The 14,373-nt window shown below is 32.6% G+C and overlaps 1 protein-coding gene across 1 annotated transcript; it reads right to left on the bottom strand.

Annotated features, from left to right (window-relative positions):
- Window positions 1-12,052: 12,052 nt before the first annotated feature.
- LOC145121645 (uncharacterized) lies at window positions 12,053-14,170 on the bottom strand. The gene is made up of 4 exons (XM_079057360.1): window positions 13,843-14,170; window positions 12,727-13,698; window positions 12,367-12,560; window positions 12,053-12,304 (listed from the first exon to the last, which is right to left on the bottom strand). The coding sequence occupies exons 1-4, from the start codon at window positions 14,168-14,170 to the stop codon at window positions 12,053-12,055; spliced, it is 1,746 nt and encodes a 581-aa protein (XP_078913486.1).
- Between the last annotated feature and the right edge of the window lie 203 nt (window positions 14,171-14,373).

Here is a 14,373-nt window from a genome sequence, read left to right as displayed (position 1 = left end):
TCTTCTAAAGCTAATTATGAATGGTCACGCTTCAGCTATAAGACTTTATTATTCTAAAAATTGGATTTTGATCTGGATTTAGTATTTGGATATTGGAACATTATGACAACAACTATTATATATTGTTTTGATATACTGGGATATGATCATCACATCAATATTTGGTGTGTTCTATATTAACATGTTTAATCCATGAATAATATTATTATCCTAAAAGTTCATAGTCGGTTATAATTGTAGGAGCAATTATGAAGTAAGACTAATATGAATTGGATTGGTTGAATTTCACTAAATGAAGGTAGGCAATGGGTTGTAACCAAGTTTCATATGTACTTGTTAGAGAACTAGTATTGAAGTGAACCGCATCAAGATCATCTCATGGATCACTATCATTAATGATACTTGATTAAAAGGTACTATCTTTGTATCCGTAACACCTGAGACACATAGTGGGACTTAAGTGTAGGGAGTACTATGCTTAGATATGGTGAAACGTCGGTCCTTAATCGGGCAGTTATAAAAGCCATTTTCAGTTATGGTATGAACTATGCAAGAGGCTTATGTAGTCAAGATGGGATTTGTTCCTCTTATATGTTGAGAGGTAGACATCTAAGGAAACTTACCAAAAGTTGAACACCATATGAGTTTGATTGTGATCCTTATCTCATGTTTAACATGATGTCTGTGATAAAGGGATAACTGATAAACTTACTTTATACACCAATTGTAGCTAGGCGTTTTTTTGGGAATTAGGTGTTGATAGATTGGTACAAAGTCGTATGTTGATGGGGGCAGTGAAATGTGGCTAGAAGTTCATCACTATCTATATCAGTGTAATATGAATCTTACGCAAGTGAGAGATTGAGAGATCTAGTATGCTCAAGAATCATATTAAAGTGATATTGCTAATTAACATATGATACTAAAGGGTCACACTAACAACAACTTGATATAATTGATTATTTATCATAAATTGATTTTAATAAATATTCAATAAACTCTTATAATTAAATTGGATATTATTTATTTCCAGGAAATAATAATATTCATTAGCAAGTAACATTATATATAATTCATATGGTATGAATGAATAAGTCATGCATAACAATTTGGACTAGATAAATTCTTTTGTCTTTTAACAAAAAGTTAAAGTTTATAAACTTGGTTTATAAAATATAAAAGGCTTTTGTCTTCTTTTGCCTTCATATTTTAGAAATATGGCTAGACAAAAGAGGGTATGGGCTTTTCATTTGTTTAATGAAAATAACACTCCTCTAAAAGGACAATCATGGACAATATGATTAAAATAAGGAGTGTTGGTCATTTGGTTAATTTTTTCAAAAGAAAGGCATGGCTTGAATCATAGGGGAACACATAGGCATTAGGGGCATGGGTTCTTAAAGTGTTAAGAACTTATGGACCAAATATTTTATATATGAAGTGAGGCTTTCATGTCCCTTTCACCACTCATGCAAAAAAAATCATAACTATGTATGTATGTGTGTTTCTCTATAGTTTTAGTTGAATACTTGAAGATCACACTCTTTCTAATGCTCTCTTTATGTTCTTATTTTGATAAGAACATAAAGCTTAAGAGTCTTAAGAGTTTTATACAAAAGAACTAGCATTCTACGTCAACATTATTCATTGTTGGTGTCTCTAAAGTTCTACATTCTCCATCAACTTCCAAGCCTCCCCTTCAGGATTCAAAGTCAACAAAGGTCGTTAAACAATTCTTCATCTTTGATGCTTGTTCTCTTTCAAACTTTGCAAGAAACTACTTGGTGGGTATAAACTTGTTTTATGTTTATTCTAATTTTAAGGTCTTCCGTTGCTAAAATCTTATGGTTTTGAAACTAATTTTTGAATAAAAACCCAACACAAGCTGGTGGAATATACTGAGTCCGATCATGGCGGATGTGGCATCGATCGGAAAAGTACTTCAGGAGAAGCTCAAATGTTTGGAAATATATTGGTAAGTTGGTCCAGCAAAAAGCAGGCATTAGTGGCTTGTTCTACCGTTGAAGTTGAATATGTTGTCGCTGGAAGGTGTTGTGCTCAGATTCTACGGATTCAAAATCAGCTCTTGGATTGTGGTCTAAACTTCTCGAAGACACCCATCTGTTATTACAACACCAACGCCATTCAGATGATAAAAAATCCAGTGCAACATTCCAAGACCAAACACATCAACATCCATCATCATTTCATTAGGGACATAGTTCAAAAGGGAAAAGTAGATTTGTTCTACATTCCATCCACTGATCAGCTGGATGATATTTTCATTAAGGCGTTGAATGAAAAGACTTTGAACAAATTAATTGCGGATCTTGGCATTCTTTCAATGATTTAATTGTTCTTTAAATTTTAATTTAACATTGCTTCTGTTTGCTTACAATAAAAACACAAAAAAAAAATGCTACTTTTATTATGTTTATAGACGTTTACATAATCTGTTTAATATTTATTTATTTATAAGTATTCTTTTTCTTATACATACTTCTGGCCTATTTAATATTTATCTACATGTTCTTTCTTCAGATTTTGCAAGAGCTGAAGGATTTTAATGCTCTTGAAGCTAAGAAAAAGAGAGACATCATGTCCTTTTCTTCTTGAGGATACCCTCCTTCTCCTCCACTCACTGTAGTGGATGCAAAGAGTAACCATGAAAGTAGTAAGTCTTGTTTTCATATACTAACTCATAATCCGATAAAACCTCGAATTCCCTCGTGTTGATCTTGAAGACACAATGGTGTTATGGATTCGAGTCAGTTAACCTTGGAAAGACTGCTTCTTGCTCTTCTTTTTCCCCTGATGAACATGAACCTTGGAAAGCATCTAAATCGCTTCAGTGATAAATGGCCTCATCACTCTTGATTCATAATGAGATGTTTACTGATGAGTTTATCTTTGCTTGTACTCTCTTTTATAGCTAAAAAATTCAAGGGGTAGATATATCGAAAAATGGAAATGCATTAATGACCATTCAATTCCAAATATTTGATGGAATAAGTCTTATTCTCCTTTCTGAAAAAGTTGCACATATTTTCCTGTTTAAACTATTTTCTTGTTTGACTAATTCTTTTGTTGGTATTCTTATTTTGTACAATCTTTTATGAAAAGGAATCTGACGGTGGCAACTTTAAGCCTAGTATACAAATTTTGACACATCATCGTCCCTATAAGCATGTTGTTGTATGTGACAAAATCTCTCTAAGTTTCTCATCAGTGAGACCATCTGCTGAGAACATTGAGTCACCCACTCACGCTGATTTTCTAGCATTTTCTAAACTTTCAATGTGAGATTTCCTCGTCCTAATCAGAAAAATTATCTTAAGGCTTGGGTGTTTATTTTAAAACTAATCATCTTTACTTGACTCTATCCCTGGAAGCATGCTTTCCGTATGGATCAAGTCTTATGTACTGCTAAAACATTGAGCAAAACCCAATGGCTTACCCTGATTGTGTATTCATCAGCGTAAGAGATACTTGTATGGTCCTTAATGACAAAGGGTTGTTCATGTCCTTGACATCCTAGTTTGAGGTATGACATTGTACCATTATGAATTAACGGTGAATCTTTGATTCTAGATTGCAACTTCCTCTATGATACAGAAGCTTAAACCACTTCTTGTTGATGAGTTAAACTGTTACTGATTCACGCTGATTGCACCTCAGTGTAACTGAAACAAACCATTCTTGCCCTTATATTCTTCTTTAAATTTTATGATTCAGCGTAATGTATCATACGTTGATGAGAGCTTGACAAATCTGTGCCGATGGGTATATAATTGTCTGTGATATGTTACATGCACCTATCCACTCTTTCCATTTCTCTTCTAATAAAAGTGATTTATGATTCATCATATGACACCACACGCTGATGAGATCTCGCAATACTATGTCGATGAATCATGGTTTAAACCCACACTATTAGGAGCCATCACAATCCTTTACTACAAAGTTGCATCACTGATACTCTCCTTCGGTTTTCTTCTCTTGCTAATGTCAAAAAGGGGGAGAACTAGATATTCAACTCAGAGTTATAGGGAACTATGCTCAATTTAAGGGGGAGTTAAGTTGATTGCTGATATTTTCATCCTCGGCTAATCATGTCTTCGTTCGTCCGCTGTTCTTTATAATCAAGTCAAATATGTTGCCTCAAGTGCTTGAAAAATAAAAGTCACTTTTATTCTCAGGGGGAGCATTCGCTAAAGCTGAAGAGTTAAACATTCATTCTTATTCTCAAGGGGAGCACGAGCTAAATAATTCATTGAATATTAGTTTTGACATAAACAGATAGAGGGAGATTGTAAGGTCACACCTTATGATCTGATGAGTCAAACACTCTACACTATCTGTCAGCGTCAGCCTCAACTACGACGACAGTGCCGACATATCAATCTTATCAGCGTTAGCGTATAGCGTAGTTATTCTATGTAATATTTTATATATTAGGTAATGATATAGATAAGTATAGAATAAATCACATATCCGGTATCTTCGTGATAAGATGGGTTCTTAGTATAGATTAAATATAATCCCTGTAATCATGGGATTGATATGTATAGATTATTATATATACAACATTAGAGAAAACCCTAATGTTGTGAACACAACTTGGTGTCGTAATCATCTTTGTGACAAACGTCTTCTTTGTGAGGACAAAACCTTTTTCTTGGTGAAAGAAACAAGTTGGAGAACTCTATGTGTCTTTTAATTTATGTTCTTTATTTTTCGTTGTTTAAGTTTCACTTTCGTCTTTATACTTGAATTGTATTCGATCAATACAAACCATCAATTCCAAATTAACCCTAATAAATACTTAACCCGTAAATGGTCCAAACTACCATCCAACATGCTAAGGGGGTAAAAGACCATTTTACCCTTCCCTTAATTAGCCTCTCAGCCCATGACACAAGCCTAAAAGACCTAAGGTCCAACAAGGCCCAAGAGACCTAAAGATTAACAACGACCCAAAAAGGCATAAGGCCCAATAATGGCCCAGAGAACCTAAAACCGAAAAAGGGTTCCTGGTGAGTACGCCCCGCGTACTAGCTTTAGCCAAAAGAAAACGGGGACTCAGGCACGTACGCTCAGTGTATGCTTATGTACGCCCCACGTACACCCCAACTTTCCAAAATCTCATTAAGCACTTAATTCTTAAGTTCCAAACATCCAAATTGCAGATCTAGCCCTTGGGGAATGTCTTAAACGATAAACTCATCAACTTGATGCCTTTGCATGGCAAAAAGAGACCCAAACTAGCATTTCTAACATTCTAACTTCATATTAAGACTATCAACTCATGCATGGTTGAGCTTAACCCATGAAGATGCCATTTTTATGATTCTATAACTTCGTAAATACCAAGAAATGACCAATACATGTTCTGGAGTAACTCCTAGACATAAGAACCAAAACAAGGGACCAAAACATTCCAATTTCCCCAAATCTAGATCTAAGCTATCGAGCCATAAAGTTTGAAGCTTTATACCTCCAGATACTTGCAAAGCTGAAGAGATTGATGGATCTTCAAGCTCTAAGCCAACTATTCATACTCCAATGAGCTCTTCTTTTTCAAGATGCTCCAAACCCACATCAAAGCACAAACAAGGATCAAATCTCTCTAAAAATGGATTAGGGTTTTGAGATAACACTTTTGGGGACAAAAGAGGTTGTCATAAGAGAGTCTTGGGGCATAAGTTGTTTAAATAGGATGCTAACCCTAAAATTTAAGGTTTGCCTCTGGCTTACGTATGCCCAACGTACCAAAGGTACGCCCAGCGTACCAGGAGGGTTAACTGTGTGTGCAAGATCCTTCGAGGTACGCCCAACGTACCTCATTTATGCCCAACTTACTTGGCCTTCAAGCAAAATAAATAAACACTTTATAATTAAGAAATTTACCTAAAAAAACTGGGCGTTACAATCGGTGCTCGGGGGTTGCCTAAAGCAATATCCATACATAATATATACAATGCTTCCGTCATCGACTAAACACGATGGATTCTTACGTTTAATATCAAACTATATAGAGTGGTTGGATACTTGTATAGTGAGATGAACTAGGGTCGATTGAGGAAAAATGCAAATTTGTCCCTATGTTGCTTTCTGTATTTCAAGTTCGACTTAACTCAGGATTAGTGCCGACAACAAGCATTTTGGGTTGCTTCTTGGCATGTATGTATGACACCTTTGTTCTTTGTTAGAGGGAGTATTGTGGACTGCATGGTTGTTGGCTTTGTTCGGATGCTCTGTATAAACTCATGCATCTTTCCTTATTGCATTATTTGTTCTATTTCACATTATTTGTTCTATTTCCCTTTTTAGGATCACAAAATGGGCTCCATGCCCATATATTTCATGGTACTCACAATACTTTGTGTTGTGTCTAGGTGGAGGATTATCTATATGCTTAGTCGGGGGCTTTTGTTTGTTGGTGATTGCTACGATTTTCGACTTTGTCGATGTCGTTTCCTTGTGGCTAAAGGGCTACTTTCGACTTTTATTTGGTTGATGACATCATCCATGGTATGGCCCATTTGGGACGAGGAACGGTTACTTTGGTTGTCGTACATCTTATGGCTATTCTCTATGGGTAACTTGATGTAACCTTACTTCTCAAAAGTTGCTTCTTCCAACCTAATGAACCTTTCAACTCTTTTTTCTATTCTCCCTTGTTGTAGCCATTTTACCCAACAGTTTCCAAGAGAGTTTCCCTAGTCTCAAATTGTATGTGAAGGATCGTATAGTTATTCTATCATTTTGCCTTCACATGTTCATTATTGCTTCATTAAATATATTAAGTATGCTTTAATGGATTCTTCTTTTCGTTGTCTTCAACTAATTATGATATGCTCATTAGCTTGAAATATCGACAATTGTATTAAGTTGAAAAGAAATCTTGTCTTGAGTTGCATGAAATTATGGATACTACTAGACGAATTCCCGCGCGTTGCGCGGCGCATGTTAAAAATATATTGTTAGAATATAGTTTTCAGACACCTTTTAGTTAATTCGATTCATCAATTTAGGTTCTTTTATAATTATTATATTTAATGTTTTCCTTTTAACTATGTTAAAAAATATATATTGAATTTTTTTTAAACATTATTTGATATTTTACTTTAGGTTTTAAAATTTACACTAAATTTTTAAGCTTATTTGATATATTAATGTAGGTTATTTATTTAACTATATATTGAAGTTAACAAATTAAGTATATCATATTGATAAGTCACAAACTCTTCCATTTATGATAATGTTTACAACTAAAAACATATTTAACTTAATAAATTAAGCATATTGTATGGAAATATGAAAAGTTGGGAGTTTCAAATGAATGTGGTGAAAGAAAAAATGTTTCTTTTATAATATAGTATGATATGATATGATATGATATGATGATTATAGTTTTAATTTTTAAGTCATTGTGATATATATAATTATTTGATAACTTTATCAACCGTTTAAAATTGTGTAAATTATATATCAAACGTATGATAATCTATATATAACGGGTAACAAAATGTATGAAGAAAAATATGAACTACAACTTTTAGTAACATAAAAATACAAAAACATCTATTATAACATTTGTATTAAAAAAGATATATATACAACAAATAATAAAAAATATGAAAAATAAACACTACAACTTTTAATAACATAAAAACACTAAAACATTTATTATAACATTTATATTAACTTTTCATATTTAAATCACAAATCTCTTCAAATACATTAATGTTTTTAATGAGCAAAACTTTACAACCTTATAAAAGAAAGGAAAATAAAAAGTTATTAGTGATTACTAATTAATAATCATAAGTTAAAAACTCTTGAGTTGTAACTAATAAATATACATAAATTAGAAAACTCTTGAGTTGTAGTGTGAGTTTCAAATGAATACGGTAGTTGGAAATGTGTATTTATTATTATTATTATTATTATTATTATTATTATAATAATAATAATAATAATAATAATAATAATAATTATTATTATTATTATTATTATTATTATTATTATTATATTCGTCTAAATAATTGGTTTTGAAGCATCATTTTAATCCCTTCAATTATTATATCCGTTTTCAGAATCTTATTTCTTTATTTAACCCCATTCAACCATAGAAATTTGATGACAATTCTTTACTAACCTGCAATCAAAATGTTTATCTTGAAAAAAGAAGAATGAGAAAGATATTCTAAGCAAAACATTGATGTTGGGAGAGTCACATTCAAGATTAAGTAATACATACAAATCACATATAAAGATCAAATGAGAAATTGAATATAAAGAAATAATAGAAAAGCTTCATTTATTTTGGTTGAAAGAAAAAATCATATTACAATTACCATCGATGCGACATAACCCATTTCTTCAAATCATCATATTTGGATCGTGAATGCTTCAACTATATGAAAACTTTTGAATCATAATATCTTCAACCAAATGACGACTTTTTGTAAGAAAAATGTACTAATATAACTACATATATAATGAATGTGAAAGGGTGTGGGGGTTTCAAATGCATGAGGTGTTGAACTTATAGAGTGTGTGATTTTCTTGGAATGAGATTATGTGTGATTAATTACTTTGAAGGTGAAAGGGTGTGGGGGTTTCAAATGCATGAGGTGTTTGCAAATTTTTATGGGGGTTTCAAATGCATGAGATTTAAGAAAAAATGCTAGCTTTATAAGTATATATGATCCGGTGCCAAACTTTGCAACCATGATTTGACGTTTCCGTCTAGGGTCTTGCAAAGTAAGTGCACCAAAATTTCTAGTCTAGATATAGAGAACGCATGTCTCACACATATGTATCAATGTGATCATCACGATCAATGATCGCATAGTAGGTTTTGAGGTTCAGTAAACATGTAGTACTTGGAATTTTGTAGTCATTCAACTCCTTCACGAAAAGTGGAGATGATTCTTCTACTGACAGTGCAAATTTTTGAAATATATAAACAGTAAACTATATAAAATAAAAACTTTATAGGTTAAGAGCTCCCAAAAATATTTTTTTATAAGCCCCATAGCTATTTGAAATAGCTTTCATAATATATGTTTTTTTTTTATATTCAAAGTTAAAAGCTCATATTCTAAACGAAACTATTTCTTTAATTCGAGATTTTTATTAAAAGCGTACATCTAAATGCTCCTAACAGTTCGCTTTCAAACAAACATAAACAGACTAGAATTATTACAAAAAACAAAATTTTGGAATTAAAGATGTTAGGCAGCTTTTGTATCTCATAAAATATTCCGCACCCCATTCGCTTGGAATTGCGACAAGAAAGATGACCAGTTTTGTAAGGTAAATTGATTAGCAATGCTCTAAGCCCATGCATGTGAACAAATAGCGTGTTTAGTCTCCATCGATTTAAATGAGGTGGGGAGAGATATATGATGGAAGTAATCAAATTGATTATCTCGATTATCTTAAAAACTCTGTTGGGTTGGACATCAAAGAACGGGGCTTATTATTAAAAAATGATTTCTTATTTTTCGAATGAATTAATGATTATGTTTGTGTTACCCAGCAAAATAATCTATAAATCAGTTAGGTGTGTGATTTTGCTTTAAACTATATTTCCTCATTTCTTCAACATGCAAAGAAACAAAAAATGCAAAATTTCCAAAACCGTAAGAAAATGAAACTTCAAGATATTTAAGGCGATGTGTAGTTTCCACACTATGATACAATACGGTGGTTGGGTGGTTATTGTTCGATCGGTGGTTTTACTAATCACAAAAATTTAAGAATAATTAAAAAGAAGATAAGTATGTATCAAATTAAAATAAGTAAAATTGTTCTGGAATGTAGCTACGCTGGCAGTATGGATTTTCTTATAAAACAAGATGATTTATGTTAGGTAATCTTCATTTTCAAAAAAAAAAAAAAAAAACATTGTAAGTCACTTCAACGCCTACCAGCTCTTTAATAACATTGTTTTTTTTTCAAATTTTAATTATTAATAATTAAAATTATTTTGTTGCGAATCAATTCATATGTTATACAACTAATAATTTTATTATTATTATTATTATTATTATTATTATTAAAATAACTTTTGATTAAAATTCATACATGAGTGTTATTTTTTGAAATCATATGATATGTATAGATTAGGCTATTCGGAGTACTACACTGTGCCATTGATCATGTGGTAACATAGCGACAATCCCACGTTGTGCAAAGTGCAAACCACTACACTGTGCCATTGATCATGTGGTAACATAGCGACAATCCCACGTTGTGCAAAGTGCAAACCAAACCATCCTGATGACTAGGCATGCACAAACCGTTTTTTTTTTTTAACCGGACCGGTTCAAAAAACCGGTTCAGTTCTGGTCAACGAAGTCAAAAACCGGTTCACCCCTAAACCGGTTCGGTTTCAAACCGGTTCACCACCAAAATAATTCGAACCTATACAAACCGGTTCACCTCAAATCGGTTCACCATAAACCGGTTCCTAAACCGGTTCGGTGAACCATTTCAAAAAAAATCGGACGGAATTGCTTCTTTTTTACAATGTTTGTTTTGTTTCTTAGGATATCATGGCTAATATATGCATCGTTAGTTTGTAAGACCGGTTCAAGACCGGTTCTCTAGACCGGTTCAAAATCAGTTCAAAACCGGTTTTCTAGATCGGTTCAGCATAAACCGGTTCAAAACCGGTTCGAATGGCTAGAAGTCCTAATTACTACAAACCGGCGGTTCGGTTTGACATCGGATCGGTTCAACAGTGGACCGGTTCAAGGGTGAACCGGTTTTCGGTTCGGCCACCGTCGGATCGTAAACCGGTTTTTTTGTGCAAGCCTACCGATGACTACATTTGAGGACATCTTGTGGAGTGTCTGTGCGGTGTGTCTTAAGAGTGGTTTTCAACGGGCTATTAAAAAAAAATCATAAACTTATATATACTAGTTAGTTGAAAGACATGTGTACAAAATGAGTTATTCATAAAAAAAAATGGGTTCAATAACAAGATAGTAACATTTAAAAAATATTGAACTATCAAAATTCAAGTGATTATTTCTCTTTTGAAATTAAACAAATAATTTAAATAAATAAACAAATAAAATAATTGGGCTTTAATTTAAGAATTTTGAAATTTAAAGGAAAATTGAATTGATATATATTTATTAGTATATTTATTACAATTATTACATTTAAATACTATATTAAATTTAATAAAATGAATATATATATATATATATATATATATATATATATATATATATATATATATATATATATATATTACTATAAGAAAAAAGGGAATTATTGGTGACAAAAGTCGCTAATAAGAGTAGAAAAGTCGTCGGTAAAGGGAATAACGGCGACTGCTATGTCGCTATTGATCAAAATGTCGTCGGTAAAGATATTTGTCACCGCTAATGTTACTGTCGCTATTAATCAACGATTTTTGTGCAAAAAAACCGATACATAACGACATTAAAGCAGAAAAGAAAATTATATAATATCGGATTAGGTACGAAATAGTGTAACGACATTATATATAATTAATTTCATACCAAAATAAACAACCAAGATTTTATAATTACAACAAGCTAGTACCAAAGTGTCATGACAATTCTAACATACAAAACACAAACTAATTATCCGAAGAACCATCACCTCCGCAATGCGTAGCTAGGATTTTGTTTTAGGGTAGCCAAATAATTTATAAAATATGAACTAGTAGAAAAATACATCATATGATACCAAAATGTGACAATGTATGCATTTTAAAGTAAATTGTTCATTTAAGTTGCACACGACGCTCTCTTACAACATTAAAAACATTTAAAATTGAATTTAAACTGAAAAGCTTAACGATATCTTTCTCGATGTAAAGAACCAGACTATCAGCAATAAAATCATTATCCATTTTATTATGTAGTCTATTCTTTACAATTTTTATAGCAGGAAATGCACGCTCAGTAGTTGCAGTAGACACTGGAATGGTCAACACAAGCCGAATCAATCTGTCAACAAGATAGTAGTGACTTGTTTTTCCTGTCTTTGCCAAACCTTAACAAACTTCAACAATAGATGACGACTTTCCCAAAAATGGATGACCCTTTACATAAGCTTCAAAGTGCTTCAACTGAAATTTTAAAACATCTATTTCTTGGTCAGTGAAATCAAGATAATAATATTTTTTTGCAAGTTTGCAAATAGAATCAGAATTGAAGCATTTATATCCCTCTTGTGGATCCAAATCAGCACTAAGTTTTAGAAGCTCTACAACTCTTTCATGGAACCTCGAGTCAATTTCTTGTAACTGAAAATCAATTGTTTCATTAAATATATCAAAATGATAGTGATGCTCGGTAGTAATAAGACCTCCCTCCTTTTTCTTCTTCCTTCTAAATATGGATCTTTAAATTCAGGAATACCACTATCATGCTTCTTACAAAATTCCATGACATCATCGAGAAAATAGCCCCATTCATCATCTCTAAGGGTTTCAATCAATTTCTTTGTATGGGAAACCATTGCCATTGCAATTATGATGTCTTGAGACTTTTGTTGTAAATCTTGACAAAGAACATCAGTAATTCCCAAAAATTGTTTCATCATATGTAAAATGAAAACAAACTCAAAAGATGTCATTCTTTTCAATGCAGTAATAGCATCACCTCTTGTTTTGTAATTAGAGCCCCCTTTTTTATGTTTTCCAAAACTGTACAAGTTGGATTGTACATTCGAAGAAGACTGCTAATAGAAGTAAAATGTGAGCTCCAACGAGTGTCTCCAGCACGTTTAAAGCACCAATTTGATTAGCCCCTTTTCCAGTTTCAATTTCACCAGATTCTAGCATTTCTGCAATTTCAGCATCTTGAGCAGCTTGTAGTTCATCTTGGCGTTTACAAGAAGCACCTATGACATTTACAATGAAAGCTAAATTTCCAAAAAATTCATGTATAGAGTCTACTTCTCTAGCTGCTGCAACCAATGCAAGTTGTAACCGATGAGCCATACAATGTATATAATAAGCACATGGATAATCCTTGAGAAATAATGCTTGTGATCCCTTCCATTCACCACGCATGTTGCTAGCTCCATCATACCCTTGTCCACAAAGATTCTCAACAAGTTTGTTACAAGTAAGAGTTGCACATATAGAAGAATACAAAGTGGAAGATGATGTATCTTTGACATGGACGAGATCAAAAAACCGTTCTTGTATGTAACCTTTATTGTCAACATATCGAAGAACAATGGCGATCTGCTCTTTCTTACTTTCATCACTTGCCTCATCAACGATTATACAATATTTAGAATCACAAATATCTTTAACTATCTTTTTTCTCACTTTCTTAGCAAAAATATTTATAATTTCTTTCTGGACCTCAGGTGAAGTGTATTTTGCGTTGCCAGGGGCATTTTCCAAAACGACACCTGCAACATCCTCATTGTAAGAAGTTGTGTGTTTGATCAACTCAATGAAGTTCCCACGGTTTTTTGAATCAGTTTTCTCATCATGCCCCCTAAAAGCAATCCCCTGAAATAAAAGAAAACGAACAACATCTATTGATGTTTTCACCCTTAACCAATTCTTTTCAATTTGATCAGCAGATTGTTTTTTCATCACTTTATCAATATGTCCTGATTGATCCATCAGATAATCACAAAACCGTATAACATTATTATGCTGAGAGTTTGGTCCATCTCCTATGTGTTTCAAAAATGAGCAATATTTCCTTTTAACTTTATTCTAGTTTTAACAACCACTGATTGTGAATGCATCGTGACCATTATGGGTATTTGATTCTTCAAGAAAAAGATAGCAATAAAAACAATATGCTCTATTTTTACTTTGAGAATACTCAAGCCAAGGAAATTCGGAATACCATTTAGACTGAAAGCGTCGTGGATGACTTTTTGACCTAGATGCAGGATATTTAGGTAACATTGGTTGATGTGGCCCAGATCTCAAGTATGCCCGTCTGATTTCATCCCGCATATTGGCTACATATTTCAATATAGGTAGATGTAGGCCAGGATCATGTTCAATAGAACAAAAGCTAGGATTTTCAACTGTCAAATATGGTGGAGGGTTACCATTTTCTAGAGGTGGTTGAGGGTTCTCAATAGGTAATGATGATGATGGGTTCTTATCCTTTGAAGATACTTGATTATCCATTTCTGTTGTGGCTTTCTCTTTACCTCTTGGTAAAACATTACGCGTAAAAAACGAATCTAACCTTTTTTTACTTTGGCCCCATTGCTCAACAAATTCACTAAGCACAAAAAATTTCAATTACAAACACACTCTTATATTTTTATACAATTACAAACTTACAATAATACAATTAATTAATTCATAGTAAGATGTAATAACCTAAT

Source organism: Lactuca virosa, chromosome 6 (assembly GCF_052849685.1).
Source record: "Lactuca virosa cultivar CGN04683 chromosome 6, Lactuca_virosa_CGN04683_v6, whole genome shotgun sequence".
Lineage (NCBI taxonomy): Eukaryota > Viridiplantae > Streptophyta > Magnoliopsida > Asterales > Asteraceae > Lactuca > Lactuca virosa.
Note: the sequence above shows the minus strand (reverse complement) of the source record. Positions and strands in the feature narration are given on the sequence as shown.

Coding starts and splice junctions, on each gene's coding strand:
- LOC145121645 (XM_079057360.1), bottom strand. CDS start 14,170: ATGGATAATCAAGTATCTTCAAAGGATAAGAACCCATCATCATCATTA. Junction 13,699..13,842: donor TTGGCTTGAGTATTCTCAAA/GTAAAAATAGAG, acceptor TGAAACACATAG/GAGATGGACCAAACTCTCAG. Junction 12,561..12,726: donor ATTAGCAGTCTTCTTCGAAT/GTACAATCCAAC, acceptor TTCTTTGTCAAG/ATTTACAACAAAAGTCTCAA.